At 47.3% G+C, this 19,133-nt stretch overlaps 1 protein-coding gene across 1 annotated transcript in view; it reads right to left on the bottom strand.

The window, feature by feature from the left end:
• LOC115125359 (small G protein signaling modulator 2-like) overlaps positions 1–19,133 on the bottom strand; it is a 282,167-nt gene that overhangs the window by 128,406 nt on the left and 134,628 nt on the right. The window contains exon 3 of the mRNA XM_065024190.1: positions 6,694–6,862. Within this exon, the coding sequence (XP_064880262.1) occupies positions 6,694–6,862 (169 nt within the window). The remainder of the gene's footprint in view (positions 1–6,693; positions 6,863–19,133) is intronic.

The following is a 19,133-nucleotide window of genomic DNA, read 5'->3' as shown; positions in this document are numbered from 1 at the left end:
AGGTGAGGAGAGGAGAGGTGAGGAGAGGTGGGGGAGGTGAGGAGAGGAGAGGTGGGAGAGGAGAGGTGAGGAGAGGTGGGGGAGGTGAGGAGAGGAGAGGTGGGAGAGGTGAGGAGAGGAGAGGTGGGGGAGGTGAGGTGAGGAGAGGAGAGGTGAGGAGAGGTGGGGGAGGTGAGGAGAGGAGAGGTGGGAGAGGAGAGGTGAGGAGAGGTGGGGGAGGTGAGGAGAGGAGAGGTGGGAGAGGTGAGGAGAGGGAGAGGTGGGGGAGGTGAGGAGGTGCGGTGGGGGAGGTGAGGAGAGGTGCGGTGGGGGAGGTGAGGAGAGGTGCGGTGGGTGAGGAGAGGTGTGGGAGGAGAGGAGAGGTGGGGGAGGAGAGGAGAGGTGCGGTGGGGGAGGTGAGGAGAGGTGTGGTGGGTGAGGAGAGGAGAGGTGAGGTGTGGGAGGAGAGGAGAGGTGTGGTGTGGTGTTGGAGGAGAGGTGGGGGAGGAGAGGTTCGGGGGAGATTGAGTGTGATGTGTTATTGGAGGGGTGTTCGGGAGATTGAGTGTGATGTGTTATTGGAGGGGGTACTCGGGGGGCGATACAGCTATATACCACTAAAAAACATTTCATTTGGGACAAAGCCCCAGTCACCACAGGCACACTAGTAGAACCACATCACTCTACAACAATCTACAATATAATCTACATATTCTGTTTCTACATTCACAGCTGTATGACTGCGACAAGACAAGATGAGAGGAGGAGGGAGGAGATACAGGAAGAGTGTGTGTGTGTGTGTGTGTGTGTGTTCTCTGCCCCAACCCCCTCCCCCCATCTCTTCCTCCATTAAGCCCAGCTTCCCTCTCAGTCCCAGAGTGCTCAGTGGCCATGTGTAGCAGCTTATCGAAGAGTGTGTGTGTGTGTGTGTGTGTGTGTGTGTGTGTGTGTGTTCTCTGCCCCAACCCCCTCCCCCCATCTCTTCCTCCATTAAGCCCAGCTTCCCTCTCAGTCCCAGAGTGCTCAGTGGCCATGTGTAGCAGCTTATCGAAGAGTGTGTGTGTGTGTGTACACACAAATAGACGCTGGGCTTGGGTAAACACACACCTGGACAGGTGTAGGAAGAGACTCCCCCATATTGATTTAGTTATTCTTCTTCACTGTGTAGAGGGTGTTCACTCACTGCTGTACAATGTAGAGAAAAACGAGGCAATTCAAGAGGGTGCTACGAAATGAATGTCAAAACATAGTTTTCTTTGCCCCATGTCATTATAAATGACCTAGAATGAATCATTAGATCATTCTCTATAATATTATAACCTTAATATACCTGTACTTGACAGTGTTGATGAAATAAAGAACGTCCATTTGATGTGACCGCTGAGAGTTAAGACTGCACCACTCTCTGTTGTATCTCTTCCATATTTGGTGTTGGGAGGTGGTACCATTCGAAGTCATTTACAGCTGGTTGGACCAATCAAAATCAACTTGATACTTTTGTCATTTCCACCTCCAGATCCTTGGCTTTAATTGTCTGTAACCGCAATCAATCTACATTGAGAGGGGCCGTTTCTATGGCGATTTAAAGGGAAAGACTCAGAAATACACAATGAAAACAGGAACTGGTTGTCTCCACAGAGGGTGGATATTGAAATTCAGTCTGTTATCTTTGTAAATAAATATATATTAAGTCCCCATTTAGTTTTGTATTCAGTTCGAATCCCCTAGCTGACAAGGTACAAATCTGTCGTTCTGCCGCTGAACAGGCAGTTAACCCACTGTTCCCAGGCCGTCATTGAAAATAAGAATTTGTTCTTAACTGACTTGCCTAGTTAAATTAAGGTTAAATAAAAAATAATAAAAAACATGTTTTCACTCACGAACCTGCAGCCACTAGTTAACTTGTCAGTTGACATTCGAAGTTAGCTCAGTTCTGCCTCGGAACAGTGTCACAGGGTTCTATGGAGCAGTGTCACAGGGTTCTATGGAGCAGTCACAGGGTTCTATAGTGACAGGGTTCTATGGTCACAGGGTTCTATGGAGCAGTGTCACAGGGTTCTATGGAGCAGTCACAGAGTTCTATGGAGCAGTGTCATAGGGTTCTATGGAGCAGTATCACAGGGTTCTATGGAGCAGTGTCATGGAGCAGTGGCACAGGGTTCTATGGAGCAGTGTCACATGGTTCTATGGAGCAGTGTCACAGGGTTCTATGGAGCAGTGTCACGGGATTCTATGGAGCAGTGTCACAGGGTTCTATGGAGCAGTGTCTATGATCACAGGGTTCTATGGAGCAGTCACAGGGTTCTATGGAGCAGTGTCACAGGGTTCTATGGAGCAGTATCACAGGGTTCTATGGAGCAGTGTCACAGGGTTCTATGGAGCAGTGTCACAGGGTTCTATGGAGCAGTCACAGGGTTCTATGGAGCAGTGTCACAGGGTTCTATGGAGCAGTCACAGGGTTCTATGGAGCAGTCACAGGGTTCTATGGAGCAGTGTCACAGGGTTCTATGGAGCAGTCACAGGGTTCTATGGAGCAGTGTCACAGGGTTCTATGGAGCAGTCACAGGGTTCTATGGAGCAGTATCACAGGGTTCTATGGAGCAGTCACCGGGTTCTATGATCACAGGGTTCTATGGAGCAGTCACAGGGTTCTATGGAGCAGTGTCACATGGTTCTATGGAGCAGTGTCACAGGGTTCTATGGAGCAGTGTCACAGGGTTCTATGGAGCAGTGTCACAGGGTTCTATGGAGCAGTGTCACAGGGTTCTATGGAGCAGTGTCACAGGGTTCTATGGAGCAGTGTCACAGGGTTCTATGGAGCAGTGTCACAGGGTTCTATGGAGCAGTGTCACAGGGTTCTAGGGCAGTGTCACAGGGTTCTATGGAGCAGTGTCACAGGGTTCTATGGAGCAGTGTCACAGGGTTCTATGGAGCAGTGTCACAGGGTTCTATGGAGCAGTGTCACAGGGTTCTATGGAGCAGTGTCACAGGGTTCTATGGAGCAGTCACCACATTTTGATCATGCTGTGATGTCATTCCATTCATTCTAAATCCTGCTAAATTCTCATAAAGTAAATCATTGGTAACTTTTTAACCATATATGGTAGAGACAAGGGGTTTGGACATGTTTGTATAACTTTTGAATTAATTTAATAATTTTATGGGTGACCACCCTGTGTGATTTTACCACGCTACACTGTCTCTTCACTGTGTGATTTTACCATGCTACACTGTCTCTTCACTGTGTGATTTTACCATGCTACACTGTCTCTTCACTGTGTGGTTTTACCATGCTACACTGTCTCTTCACTGTGTGGTTTTACCATGCTACACTGTCTCTTCACTGTGTGGTTTTACCATGCTACACTGTCTCTTCACTGTGTGGTTTTACCATGCTACACTGTGTGGTTTCACCACACTACACTGTCTCTTCACTGTGTGGTTTTACCATGCTACACTGTGTGGTTTCACCACGCTACACTGTCTCTTCACTGTGTGGTTTTACCACGCTACACTGTGTGGTTTTACCATGCTACACTGTGTGGTTTTACCATGCTACACTGTGTGGTTTTACCATGCTTCACTGTGTGGTTTTACCATGCTACACTGTGTGGTTTTACCATGCTACACTGTGTGGTTTTACCACGCTACACTGTCTCTTCACTGTGTGGTTTTACCACGCTTACACTGTCTCTTCACTGTGTGGTTTTACCATGCTACACTGTCTCTTCACTATGTGTTTCTACAATGCTACACTGTGTGGTTTTACCACGCTTACACTGTCTCTTCACTGTGTGGTTTTACCATGCTACACTGTCTCTTCACTGTGTGGTTTTACCACGCTTACACTGTCTCTTCACTGTGTGGTTTTACCATGCTACACTGTCTCTTCACTGTGTGGTTTTACCACGCTACACTGTCTCTTCACTGTGTGGTTTTACCACGCTACACTGTCTCTTCACTGTGTAGTTTTACCATGCTACACTGTCTCTTCACTGTGTGGTTTTACCACGCTTACACTGTGTGGTTTTACCATGCTACACTGTCTCTTCACTGTGTGGTTTTACCATGCTACACTGTGTGGTTTTACCATGCTACACTGTCTCTTCACTGTGTGGTTTTACCACGCTACACTGTCTCTTCACTGTGTGGTTTTACCACGCTACACTGTCTCTTCACTGTGTGGTTTTACGGGGTGGCAGGGTAGCCTAGTGGTTAGAGCGTTGGACTAGTAACTGGAAGGTTGCGAGTTCAAACCCCCGAGCTGACAAGGTACAAATCTGTCGTTCTGCCCGCAGTTAACCCACTGTTCCCAGGCCGTCATTGAAAATAAGAATGTGTTCTTAATTAACTGACTTGCCTGGTTAAATAATGGTAAAATTAAATTTACCATGCTACACTGTCTCTTCACTGTGTGGTTTTACCATGCTACATTGTCTCTTCACTGTGGTTCTACCATGCTACACTGTCTCTTCACTGTGTGGTTTCACCACGCTACACTGTCTCTTCACTGTGTGGTTTTACCATGCTACACTGTGTGGTTTTACCATGCTACACTGTGTGGTTTTACCATGCTACACTGTGTGGTTTCACCACACTACACTGTCTCTTCACTGTGTGGTTTTACCATGCTACACTGTGTGGTTTCACCACGCTACACTGTCTCTTCACTGTGTGGTTTTACCACGCTACACTGTGTGGTTTTACCATGCTACACTGTGTGGTTTTACCATGCTACACTGTGTGGTTTTACCATGCTACACTGTGTGGTTTTACCACGCTACACTGTCTCTTCACTGTGTGGTTTTACCATGCTACACTGTCTCTTCACTGTGTGGTTTTACCATGCTACACTGTGTGGTTTTACCACGCTTCACTGTGTGGTTTTACCATGCTACACTGTGTGGTTTTACCATGCTACACTGTGTGGTTTTACCATGCTACACTGTGTGGTTTCACCACGCTACACTGTCTCTTCACTGTGTGGTTTTACCATGCTACACTGTGTGGTTTTACCATGCTTCACTGTGTGGTTTTACCATGCTACACTGTGTGGTTTTACCATGCTACACTGTGTGGTTTTACCACGCTACACTGTCTCTTCACTGTGTGGTTTTACCATGCTACACTGTCTCTTCACTGTGTGGTTTTACCATGCTACACTGTCTCTTCACTGTGTGGTTTCACCACGCTACACTGTCTCTTCACTGTGTGGTTCTACAATGCTACACTGTGTGGTTTTACCACGCTTACACTGTCTCTTCACTGTGTGGTTTTACCATGCTACACTGTCTCTTCACTGTGTGGTTTTACCATGCTACACTGTGTGGTTTTACCATGCTACACTGTCTCTTCACTGTGTGGTTTTACCACGCTTACACTGTCTCTTCACTGTGTGGTTTTACCATGCTACACTGTCTCTTCACTGTGTGGTTTTACCACGCTACACTGTCTCTTCACTGTGTGGTTTTACCACGCTACACTGTCTCTTCACTGTGTAGTTTTACCATGCTACACTGTCTCTTCACTGTGTGGTTTTACCACGCTACACTGTGTGGTTTTACCATGCTACACTGTGTGGTTTTACCATGCTACACTGTGTGGTTTTACCATGCTACACTGTGTGGTTTTACCATGATTCACTGTGTGGTTTTACCATGCTACACTGTCTCTTCACTGTGTGGTTTTACCATGCTACACTGTGTGGTTTTACCATGCTACACTGTCTCTTCACTGTGTTGTTTTACCATGCTACACTGTCTCTTCACTGTGTGGTTTTACCACGCTACACTGTCTCTTCACTGTGTGGTTTTACCACGCTACACTGTCTCTTCACTGTGTGGTTTTACCATGCTACACTGTCTCTTCACTGTGTGGTTTTACCATGCTACACTGTGTGGTTTTACCACGCTACACTGTCTCTTCACTGTGTGGTTTTACCATGCTACACTGTGTGGTTTTACCATGCTACACTGTGTGGTTTTACCATGCTACACTGTGTGGTTTTACCACGCTACACTGTCTCTTCACTGTGTGGTTTTACCATGCTACACTGTGTGGTTTTACCATGCTACACTGTGTGGTTTTACCATGCTACACTGTGTGGTTTTACCATGCTTCACTGTGTAGTTTTACCATGCTACACTGTGTGGTTTTACCATGCTACACTGTGTGGTTTTACCATGCTACACTGTCTCTTCACTGTGTGGTTTTACCATGCTTCACTGTGTGATTTTACCATGCTACACTGTCTCTTCACTGTGTGGTTTTACCATGCTTCACTGTGTAGTTTTACCATGCTACACTGTGTGGTTTTACCATGCTTGTCTCTTCACTGTGTGATTTTACCATGCTTCACTGTGTGGTTTTACCATGCTTCACTGTGTGGTTTTACCATGCTACACTGTCTCTTCACTGTGTGGTTTTACCATGCTTCACTGTGTGATTTTACAATGCTTCACTGTGTGGTTTTACCATGCTTCACTGTGTGGTTTTACCATGCTACACTGTGTGGTTTTACCATGCTTCACTGTCAGTAAAGGTGTGTAAATAGGGAAGTAAAACATGAGACCATAGATGTATAGCTACATAATACCACATCACTGAATTCCCATATTTTTCCTGTTTTCTGCGGTTGTGGTTTTGGATGGTAGTGCTATGAGGTCAGGTGTAAGGGGTAAAAGTTCAAAGGTCATAGAGTAGGTCAATCGGTACCTGGTGACCTCTGCCTGCTGTGTGAGCTGCTCCTGGACCTTCTGACACACCTCTCCCGCCGTGGCGTTGACCTTGCCGATCTTGGTGAAAAGGGCTGCGATCTTGTCGCTACGCAGGAAACCCGCCGCTCGCCGCTTCAACAGGTGGCTCAGACACGCCTCGATGGTGCCTGGAGGAGAGAGGGAGAGGGAGAGGGCAAGAGGGAGAGGGAGGGAGGGATAGAGAGAGAAAGAGAGAGAGGGGAGGGAAGATTACTTTATTGTCCATTTACTACACGAGCAACAGAAAGTGTCTTTCGCATATCATCTTATTCTCCCCAGCAGAGGATGAGGTGAGGGTGAAAAAGGAGAGAGGGAAAGAGAGAGGGGAGGGGAGAGCAGCAAAGAGGATGAGGGTGATAGAGGGAAAGAGAGAGATGGATGGAGAGCAGCAAAGAGGATGAGGGTGAAAGAGGAGCGAGGGGGAAAGAGAGAGGGGAGGGGAGAGCAGCAAAGAGGATGAGGGTGATAGAGGGAAAGAGAGAGGGAAAGATAGAGATGGATGGAGGGCAGCAAAGAGAATGAGGGTGAAAGATGAGAGATGACAAAAGGGAGAAAGAGAAAGGGAGGAGGAAGAGGGAGAGAGGAACGAAAGAGGGAGAAAGATGAAACAGGAGAGAGTGAAGACAGAAAGGTGGAGGAAAGGTGGAGGAAGAGAGGTGGAGGAAGAAAGGTGGAGGGAGAAAGGTGGAGGGAGAAAGGTGGAGGAAAGGTGGAGGGAGAAAGGTGGAGGAAAGGTGGAGGAAGAGAGGTGGAGGGAGAAAGGTGGAAGAAGAGAGGTGGAGGAAGAGAGGTGAAGGAAGAGAGGTGGAGGAAGAAAGGTGGAGGGAGAAAGGTGGAGGGAGAAAGGTGGAGGAAGAAAGGTGGAGGAAAGGTGGAGGGAGAAAGGTGGAGGAAAGGTGGAGGAAGAGAGGTGGAGGGAGAAAGGTGGAGGAAGAGAGGTGGAGGAAGAAAGGTGGAGGAAGAGAGGTGGAGGGAGAGAGGTGGAGGAAGAAAGGTGGAGGAAGAAAGGTGGAGGGACACAGAGGAAGTAGAACGGAAATCTCAGATAAAAACACTCTTCTTGAATGCACTGTTATTTAATATCCTATTACTTACTATCCTGTTGTTAAAAATTTCTTATGGCTTGAATCCCGCTAACGGGATCGATATGACAACAGCCAGTGAAAGTGCAGGGCGCCAAATTCAAAACAACAGAAATCTAAGAATTAAAATTCCTCAAACATACAAGTATTTTACACCATTTTAAAGATAAACTTGTTGTTAATCCCACCACAGTGTCCGATTCCAAAAATGCTTTACGACAAAAGCACACCAAACATTGATCAAAGATACAACTATTATGCATGGCATTATAGATACACTTCTCCTTAATGCAACCGCTGTGTCAGATTTCAAAAAAGCTTTACCGACAACAAATTAAGCCATACAGATATCCACCATGTTGTAGAGTCAACAGAAGTCAGAAATAACATTATAAATATTAATTAACTTACCTTTGATGATCTTCATCAAAATGCACTCCCAGGAATCCCAGTAATAAATGTTTGATTTGTTCGATAAAGTCCATAATTTATGTTCAAATACCTCATTTTTGTTCGCACGTTTAGCCCAGTAAACCAAAAACTACAAACCTCAGATTTCCCACTTCCTAGTTGGATTTTTTTGTCAGGTTTTTATCTGCCTATAAGTTCTGTTATACTCACAGACATCATTCAAACAGTTTTAGAAACTTTCTAAAGTGTTTTCTATCCAAATCTACTAATAATATGCATATATTAGCAACTGTGCCTGAGTAGCAGGCAGTTTACTCTGGACACCTTATTCATCCACGCTACTCAATACTGCCCCCAGCCATAAGAAGTTTTAACATCCTGTTATTTAATATCCTGCTCCTGAAAATCCAGTTCCTTTAATATCCTGTTACTTAATATCCTGTTCCTTAATATCCTGTTACTTAATATCCTGTTTCTTAATATCCTGTTTCTTAATATCCTGTTTCTTAATATCCTGTTCCTTAATATCCTGTTACTTAATATCCTGTTCCTTAATATCCTGTTACTTAATATCCTGTTCCTTAATATCCTGTTACTTAATATCCTGTTCCTTAATATCCTATTCCTTAATATCCTGTTCCTTAATATCCTGTTACTTAATATCCTGTTCCTTAATATCCTGTTCCTTAATATCCTGTTTCTTAATATCCTGTTTCTTAATATCCTGTTCCTTAATATCCTGTTTCTTAATATCCTGTTCCTTAATATCCTGTTACTTAATATCATGTTCTTTAATATCCTGTTTGTTAATATCCTGTTCTTTAATACACTGTTCTTAAAAAATGGTTCATTAACATCCTGTTTCTTTATATCCTGTTCCTTAAAACATTGTCCTTTAATATCCTGTTCCTTAAAATATTGTTCTTTAATATCCTGTTCCTTAAAACATTGTTCTTTTAATATCCTGTTCCTTAAAACATTGTTCTTTAATATCCTGTTCTTTAATATCCTGTTCCTTAAAACATTGTCCTTTAATATCCTGTTCCTTAAAATATTGTTCTTTAATATCCTGTTCTTTAATATCCTGTTCTTTAATATCCTGTTCCTTAAAACATTGTTCTTTAATATCCTGTTCTTTAATATCCTGTTCTTTAATATCCTGTTCTTTAATATCCTGTTCTTTAATACCCTGTTCTTTATTAATACCCTGTTTTTAAATACCCTGTTTTTAAATACCCTGTTATTTAATACCCTGTTCTTTAATACCCTGTTATTTAATAAACTGTTATTTCATACACTGTTCTTCTGTTTTAATACACTGCAGTACTCTGCATCTTATATCTTATTATACCTGCGTCTCAAATGGAACCCTATTCCCTGTATAGTGCACGACTTTTGAAAATGGACCCTGGTCAAAAGTAGTGCACTAAATATGAAATAGGGTGCTATTTAGGTCTGACCCTATATTGTATTATATCCACTGGTTGATGGGAGTTAATTAATTACTGAAAATCTATCCCCAATGCACCAATCTCTCCCTTCAAGAGCAAGCAAGCAAGCACGCACGCACACGCACACACCAATCTCTCTCCCTTCCACCCCCAGGGCCCGCCCAGGGGAATGTAGGGATGAACTTAAGTATGTGTGTGTATGTGTGCCTACCAGTGTGTCTGTGTGTGTGGGCGTGTGCATGCGTGTACCAGTGTGTGTGTGGGCGTGTGCATAGGTGTACCAGTGTGTGTGTGGGCGTGTGCATGCGTGTACCTGTGTGTGTGTGGGAGTGTACCAGTGTGTGTGTGGGCGTGTACCAGTGTGTGTGTGGGCGTGTGCATGCATGTACCAGTGTGTGTGTGTGGGCGTGTACCAGTGTGTGTGTGGGCGTGTACCAGTGTGTGTGTGGGCGTGTACCAGTGTGTGTGTGGGCATGTACCAGTGTGTATGTGGGCGTATACCAGTGTGTATGTGGGCGTGTACCCGTGTGTGTGGGCATGTACCAGTGTGTATGTGGGCGTGTACCAGTGTGTGTGTGTGTGTGGGCGTGTACCAGTGTGTGTGTGGGCGTGTACCAGTGTGTATGTGGGCATGTACCAGTGTGTATGTGGGCGTGTACCAGTGTGTATGTGGGTGTGTACCAGTGTGTGTGTGGGCATGTACCAGTGTGTATGTGGGCGTGTACCAGTGTGTGTGTGTGTGTGTGTGGGAGTGTACCAGTGTGTGTGTGGGCGTGTACCAGTGTGTATGTGGGCGTGTACCAGTGTGTATGTGGGCGTGTACCATTGTGTGTGTGGGCGTGTACCCGTGTGTGTGTGGGCGTGTACCAGTGTGCATGTGGGCGTGTACCAGTGTGTGTGTGGGCGTGTACCAGTGTGTATGTGGGCGTGTACCAGTGTGTGTGTGGGCGTGTACCAGTGTGTATGTGGGCGTGTACCAGTGTGTGTGTGTTGGCGTGTACCAGCGTGTATGTGGGCGTGTACCAGCGTGTGTGTGGGCGTGTACCAGTGTGTGTGGGCGTGTACCAGTGTGTATGTGGGCGTGTACCCGTGTGTATGTGGGCGTGTACCAGTGTGTATGTGGGCGTGTACCCGTGTGTATTTGGGCGTGTACCAGTGTGTATGTGGGCGTGTACCAGTGTGTGTGTGGGCGTGTACCAGTGTGTGTGTGGGCTTGTACCAGTGTGTATGTGGGCGTGTACCAGTGTGTATGTGGGTGTGTACCAGTGTGTGTGTGGGCATGTGGGCATGTGTGTGTGGGCGTGTACCAGTGTGTATGTGGGCGTGTACCAGTGTGTATGTGGGCGTGTACCAGTGTGTATGTGGGCGTGTACCAGTGTGTGTGTGGGCGTGTACCAGTGTGTGTGTGTGGGCGTGTACCAGTGTGTATGTGGGCGTGTACCAGTGTGTGTGTGTGTGGGCGTGTACCAGTGTGTATGTGGGCGTGTGCCAGTGGGTGTGTGGGTGTGTACCAGTGTGTGTGTGGGCGTGTACCAGTGTGTGTGTGGGCATGTAGCCGTGTGTGTGTGGGCGTGTACCAGTGTGTATGTGGGCGTGTACCAGTGTGTGTGTGGGCGTGTACCAGTGTGTGTGTGTTTTGCGCCTTTAATACTTTTAAATATTGAAGAAGGGAAGTTGAAGAAGAGAACGTCGGAATTACAGTGTGTGTGTGGGCGTGTACCAGTGTGTGTGTGTTTTGCGCCTTTAATACTTTTAAATATTGAAGAAGGGAAGTTGAAGAAGAGAACAGGGACTGTCATAACCCATCCATTAGCAGCAGCTTACCACTTGCCTTTCAGCCTCGCTAACATAACGAAATCTAAATAAAAGGGGAAAACATGTCCCTTGCTGGCTGAAATACACGTCCCTCCCTAGCCCGGCTGAAACACATCTCCCTCCCTAGCTGGGTGAAATACACGTCTCTACCTAGCTGGCTGAAACACATGTCCCTCCCTAGCTGTCTGAAACACATGTCCCTCCCTAGCTGGCTGAAACATGTCCCTCCCTAGCTGGCTGAAACACGTCCCTCCCTAGCCCGGCTGAAACACATCTCCCTCCCTAGCTGGGTGAAATACACGTCTCTACCTAGCTGGCTGAAACACATGTCCCTCCCTAGCTGTCTGAAACACATGTCCCTCCCTAGCTGGCTGAAACATGTCCCTCCCTAGCTGGCTGAAACACGTCCCTCCCTAGCTGTCTGAAACACGTCCCTCCCTAGCTGGGTGAAATATACGTCTCTACCTAGCTGGCTGAAACACATGTCCCTCCCTAGCTGTCTGAAACACATGTCCCTCCCTAGCTGTCTGAAACACATGTCCCACCTAGCTGTCTGAAACACGTCCCTCCCTAGCTGGGTGAAATACACGTCCCTCCCTAGCTGGCTGAAATACATGTCTCTACCTAGCTGGCTGAAACACATGTCCCTCCCTAGCTGTCTGAAACACATGTCCCTCCCTAGCTGGCTGAAACATGTCCCTCCCTAGCTGTCTGAAACACATGTCCCTCCCTAGCTGGCTGAAACACACGTCCCTCCCTAGCTGGCTGAAATACATGTACCTCCCTAGCTGGCTGAAACACACGTCCCTCCCTAGCTGGCTGAAACACATGTCCCTCCCTAGCTGGCTGAAATACACGTCCCTCCTCAGCTGGCTGAAATACATGTCTCTACCTAGCTGGCTGAAACACGTCCCTCCCTAGCTGGCTAAAACACATGTCTCTACCTAGCTGGCTGAAATACATGTCCCTCCCTAGCTGGCTGAAACACGTCCCTCCCTAGCTGGCTGAAACACATGTCTCCCTCCTAGCTGGCTGAAACACATGTCCCTCCCTAGCTGGCTGAAACACATGTCCCTCCCCTGGCTGGCTCTACCTAGCTGGCTAAATATGTCCCTCCCTAGCTGGCTGAAACACATGTCCCTCCCTAGCTGGCTGAAAAACATGTCTCTACCTAGCTGGCTAAAACACACGTCCCTCCCTAGCTGGCTGAAAAACATGTCTCTACCTAGCTGGCTGAAACACACTACCCTCCCTAGCTGGCTGAAAAACATGTCCCTCCCTAGCTGTCTGAAACACATGTCCCTCCCTAGCTGGCTGAAACACGTCCCTCCCTAGCTGTCTGAAACACATGTCCCTCCCTAGCTGTTTGAAACACACGTCCTTCCCTAGCTGTCTGAAACACACGTCCTTCCCTAGCTGTCTGAAACACGATAACACAGAGGCAGTAAGTATGACCAGGGATGTTCTCTGTTTAGTGAGTCTGCCAGATCAGAGGCAGTAAGTATGACCAGGGATGTTCTCTGTTTAGTGAGTCTGCCAGATCAGAGGCAGTAAGTATGACCAGGGATGTTCTCTTGATAAGTGTGTGAATTGAACTAACAGATACCCCCAAAAACTACTTAAGTAGTACTTTAAAGTATTTTTACTTAAATTCTTTACACCAATGGTAATAACTACACCCTATGCTCGCTTCGAGGCAAGTTACACTGAAACACGCATGAGAGCACCAGCTGTTCCGGACGACTGTGTGATCTCGCTCTCCGCAGCTGATGTGAGTAAGACCTTTAAATAGGGCAAAATGCTCAAGGCCGCAGGGCCAAACGGATTACCAGGACGCGTAATTCGAGCATGCGCTGACCAACTGTCAAGTGTCTTCACTGACATTTTCAATCTCTCCCTGTCTGAGTCTCTAATACCAACATGTTTCAAGCAGACCGCCGTAGTCCCTGTGCCCAAGAACACTAACGTAACCTGCCTAAATGACTACCAACCTGTAGCACTCACGTCTGTATCCATGAAGTAAGTTGAAAGGCTGGTCATGACTCACATCAACACTATTATCCCAGAAACCCTAGAACCACTCCAATTTGCATACCGCCCCAACAGATCCACAGATGACGCAACCTAAATCGCACTCCACACTACCCTTTCCCACCTGGACAATAGGAACACCTATGTGAGAATGCTGTTCATTGACAACAGCTCAGCGTTCAGCACCATAGTGCCCACGAAGCTCATCACTAAGCTAAGGACTCTGGGATTAAACACCTCCCTCTGCAACTGGATCCTGGACTTCCTGACAGGCCGCCCCCAGGTGGAAAGGTAGGTAACAACACATCCGCCACGCTGATCCTCAACACGGAGCCCCTCAGGGGTGCGTGCTCAGTCCCCTCCTGTACTCCCTGTTCACTCATGACTGCACGGCCAGGCACGGCCAGCCATGACTCCAACACTATAATTAAGTTTGCCGATGACACAACAGTAGTAGGCCTGATCACAGACGAGACAGCCTATAGGGAGGAGGTCAGAGACCTGGCCGTGTGGTGCAGGGACAACAACCTCTCCCTCAATGTGATCAAGACAAATGAGATGATTGTGGAATACAGGAAAAGGAGGACCAAGCACACCCCCATTCTCATCGACGGGGCTGTAGTGGAGCAGGTAGATAGCTTCAAGTTCCTTGGCGTCCACATCGCCAACAAACTAACATGGTCCAAGCACACCAAGACAGTCGTGAAGAGGGCACGACAAAATATATTTCCCTTCAGGAGACTGAAAAGATTTGGCATGGGTCCTCAGATTACATTACTGAAAAGTCATTTAGCAGCTGCACCAATCGAAAAGATTCAGCTGCCTGACTGGTTGCATCACCGCTTGGTATGGCAACTGCTCGGCATCCGACCGCAAGGCACTACAGAGGGTAATGCGTACGGCCCAGTACATCACTGGGGCAAAGCTGCCTGCCATCCAGGACCTCTATACCAGGCGGTGTCAGAGGAAGGCCCAATACATCACTGGGGCCAAGCTTCCTGCCATCCAGGACCTCTATACCAGGCGGTGTCAGAGGAAGGCCCAATACATCACTGGGGCCAAGCTTCCTGCCACCCAGGACCTCTATACCAGGCGGTGTCAGAGGAAGGCCCAGTACATCACTGGGGCCAAGCTTCCTGCCACCCAGGACCTCTATACCAGGCGGTGTCAGAGGAAGGCCCAGTACATCACTGGGGCCAAGCTTCCTGCCACCCAGGACCTCTATACTAGGCGGTGTCAGAGGAAGGCCCAGTACATCACTGGGGCCAAGCTTCCTGCCACCCAGGACCTCTATACTAGGTGGTGTCAGAGGAAGGTCCTAAACATGGCCAAAGACTCCAGCCACCCCTGTCATAGATTGTTCTCTCTCTACCACATGGCAAGCGGTACCGGAGCGCCAAGTTTAGGTCCAAGAGGCTTCTAAACAGCTTCTACCCCCAAGCCATAAGACTCCAGAACATCTAATCAAATGGCTACCCAGACTATTTGCATTGCCCTCTTTTACACGACTGCTACTCTCTGTTATTATCTATGCATAGTCACTTTAATAACTCAAGGGTTGACACAGATACCTCTGGCTCTGAGCGAGACAGTGAGCCAGAGCTGCCAGGTGATGTCATCAGGCCCCTCCCAACTCCATCAAGCACCCAGATATGCAGTTCCAGCTGGACCCAATGGTAGGCCAGGACTATACTTTACACCACACCCAATGGTAGGCCAGGACTATACTTTACACTACACCCAATGGTAGGCCAGGACTATACTTTACACCACACCCAATGGTAGGCCAGGCCTATACTTTAAACTACACATTTCAGTTAACAGCTGTTAGTATCTAATCTTGTGGATCCCTTAACATTTCCATAGAGATATGGCCCACTATTTAACGTGTATTTTCAGACATTTCAAGATCCAGATCCCGTACAGCCCTGTTTGAAAATGTTTCCCGGAACTCAGCATGGTACTAGGGAAAAGGGCTTTCAACAGCTCCTTGTATAAGGTCAATTCATGGCTTGAATATTCTGTAAGTCAAGATTCGACTTATTGTTTCGCCTGTAGGCATTTTTCTCTGCCCAATACACCTGAATCTGCCTTCACGTCACAGTCACGTTTTTGTAATTAGAAAAGCAGAGAGGTCATCGAGAGTCTGATGAGCAGAGAGGTCATGAGAGTCTGATGAGCAGAGAGGTCATGAGAGTCTGATGAACAGAGAGGTCATTGAGCAGAGAGGTCATGAGAGTCTGATGAGCAGAGGTCATGAGAGTCTGATGAGCAGAGAGGTCATTGAGAGTCTGATGAGCAGAGAGGTCATGAGAGTCTGATGAGTAGAGAGGTCATTGAGAGTCTGATGAGCAGAGAGGTCATGAGAGGCTGATGAGCAGAGAGGTCATGAGAGTCTGATGAGCAGAGAGGTCATGAGAGTCTGATGAGCAGAGAGGTCATGAGAGTCTGATGAGCAGAGAGGTCATTGAGAGTCTGATGAGCAGAGAGGTCATGAGAGTCTGATGAGCAGAGAGGTCATTGAGAGTCTGATGAGCAGAGAGGTCATTGAGAGTCTGATGAGCAGAGAGGTCATGAGATTCTGATGAGCAGAGAGGTCATCGAGAGTCTGATGAGCAGAGAGGTCATGAGAGTCTGATGAGCAGAGAGGTCATTGAGAGTCTGATGAGCAGAGAGGTCATTGAGAGTCTGATGAGCAGAGAGGTCATGAGATTCTGATGAGCAGAGAGGTCATCGAGAGTCTGATGAGCAGAGAGGTCATGAGAGTCTGATGAGCAGAGAGGTCATTGAGAGTCTGATGAGCAGAGAGGTCATGAGAGGCTGATGAGCAGAGAGGTCATGAGAGTCTGATGAGCAGAGAGGTCATGGAGAGTCTGATGAGCAGAGAGGTCATGAGAGTCTGATGAGCAGAGAGGTCATTGAGAGTCTGATGAGCAGAGAGGTCATCGAGAGTCTGATGAGCAGAGAGTCTGGTGACTGTCACAACAAGGGTCATTTTTTTGACAATAATAGAAGAAATAGCAAAGCATGACCTTCTCATAATGAAAAGGATGAATGCATGTGGCAATGCTAAGTACACAAGCCACCAAATCCAGAACTAAGTTGTTGAGGGCTGAGCTGAGATGATACAACGTCAAATAATAAGGGAAGTAAAAGAAAGTGACGTTTTTAGTGTTATTGCAGATGAAAACCAAAGATTTAAAGAAAGAATAACAACTGTCTTTAGTTGTACCGTATTGAGTACTGAGGTACTGTTACAACCTGGGACTTCCACAAAAAGCTTTTTACACTTTCAGACATTCCTTGAAAAACATGATCTGGACTACAGGAATAATCTTGGTTGGGCAAGGCTATGACGGGGCATTTTATGTGCACTATAATGCACAGGGTTTGAATTTGGTTCTTGTCGATGCTGTAAAATCAGTGCCCGAGGCAGTTCACTTTTTCTGCTCTCCTGCAGAAGCTTTCTAACTTTGTATCTGGCTCGTACGTTCGTCTCAAGTGTCTTGCAGTTCAGAAAGGGCTGTATCAACAGCAGCAGCCCGGGGAACTACGGAGACTTACGGATGGAAGGTGGGCCTGCAGATACATGGCATGCCGTAATCTGAGGGACAGGCTTCCAGCAGTTCTGAGAGCGCTACAGGACATCACGCTTGAAAATAGTGGTGATAGATCAGTGGAGGCAAGGGGCCTTCTGTCTCAGATAGATTTACATCTCATAGGGATTTTGGTTACCTTTTGTAAAGTGCTTGGTGATGCCAAATGTCTTTCTGACATGCTCCAATCAAGCTCTCTTGACCTAGCAAGGGCTGTGGATCTAGTAGGTGCCCTTACAGACACATTACAGGAAGGGCTGTGGATCTAGTAGGTGCCCTTAGACACATTACAGGAAGGGCTGTGGATCTAGTAGGTGCCCTTACAGACACATTACAGGAAGGGCTGTGGATCTAGTAGGTGCCCTTACAGACACATTACAGGAAGGGCTGTGGATCTAGTAGGTGCCCTTACAGGACACATTACAGGAAGGGCTGTGGATCTAGTAGGTGCCCTTAGACACATTACAGGAAGGGCTGTGGATCTAGTAGGTGCCCTTACAGACACATTACAGGAAGGGCTGTGGATCTAGTAGGTGCCCTTACAGACACATTACAGGAAGGGCTGTGGATCTAGTAGGTGCCCTTAGACACATTACAGGAAGGGCTGTGGATCTAGTAGGTGCCCTTACAGACACATTACAGGAAGGGCTGTGGATCTAGTAGGTGCCCTTACAGACACATTACAGGAAGGGCTGTGGATCTAGTAGGTGCCCTTACAGACACATTACAGGAAGGGCTGTGGATCTAGTAGGTGCCCTTACAGACACATTACAGGAAGGGCTGTGGATCTAGTAGGTGTCCTTACAGACACATTACAGGAAGGCCTGTGGATCTAGTAGGTGCCCTTACAGACACATTACAGGAAGGGCTGTGGATCTAGTAGGTGCCCTTACAGACACATTACAGGAAGGGCTGTGGATCTAGTAGGTGCCCTTACAGACACATTACAGGAAGGGCTGTGGATCTAGTAGGTGCCCTTACAGACACATTACAGGAAGGGCTGTGGATCTAGTAGGTGCCCTTACAGACACATTACAGGAAGGGCTGTGGATCTAGTAGGTGCCCTTAGACACATTACAGGAAGGGCTGTGGATCTAGTAGGAGCCCTTACAGACACATTACAGGAAGGGCTGTGGATCTAGTAGGTGCCCTTACAGACACATTACAGGAAGGGCTGTGGATCTAGTAGGTGTCCTGAGACACATTACAGGAAGGGCTGTGGATCTAGTAGGTGCCCTTAGACACATTACAGGAAGGGCTGTGGATCTAGTAGGTGCCCTTACAGACACATTACAGGAAGGGCTGTGGATCTAGTAGGTGCCCTTACAGACACATTACAGGAAGGGCTGTGGATCTAGTAGGTGCCCTTACAGACACATTACAGGAAGGGCTGTGGATCTAGTAGGTGCCCTTACAGACACATTACAGGAAGGGCTGTGGATCTAGTAGGTGCCCTTACAGACACATTACAGGAAGGGCTGTGGATCTAGTAGGTGCCCTTAGACACATTACAGGAAGGGCTGTGGATCTAGTAGGTGCCCTTACAGACACATTACAGGAAGGGCTGTGGATCTAGTAGGTGTCCTTACAGACACATTACAGGAAGGCCTGTGGATCTAGTAGGTGCCCTTACAGACACATTACAGGAAGGGCTGTGGATCTAGTAGGTGCCCTTACAGACACATTACAGGAAGGGCTGTGGATCTAGTAGGTGCCCTTACAGACACATTACAGGAAGGGATGTGGATCTAGTAGGTGCCCTTACAGACACATTACAGGAAGGGCTGTGGATCTAGTAGGTGCCCTTACAGACACATTACAGGAAGGGCTGTGGATCTAGTAGGTGCCCTTAGACACATTACAGGAAGGGCTGTGGATCTAGTAGGTGCCCTTACAGACACATTACAGGAAGGGCTGTGGATCTAGTAGGTGCCCTTACAGACACATTACAGGAAGGGCTGTGGATCTAGTAGGTGCCCTTAGACACATTACAGGAAGGGCTGTGGATCTAGT

The sequence above is a fragment of the Oncorhynchus nerka genome, linkage group LG11, assembly GCF_034236695.1.
Source record: "Oncorhynchus nerka isolate Pitt River linkage group LG11, Oner_Uvic_2.0, whole genome shotgun sequence".
Classification (NCBI taxonomy): domain Eukaryota; kingdom Metazoa; phylum Chordata; class Actinopteri; order Salmoniformes; family Salmonidae; genus Oncorhynchus; species Oncorhynchus nerka.
Note: the sequence above shows the minus strand (reverse complement) of the source record. Positions and strands in the feature narration are given on the sequence as shown.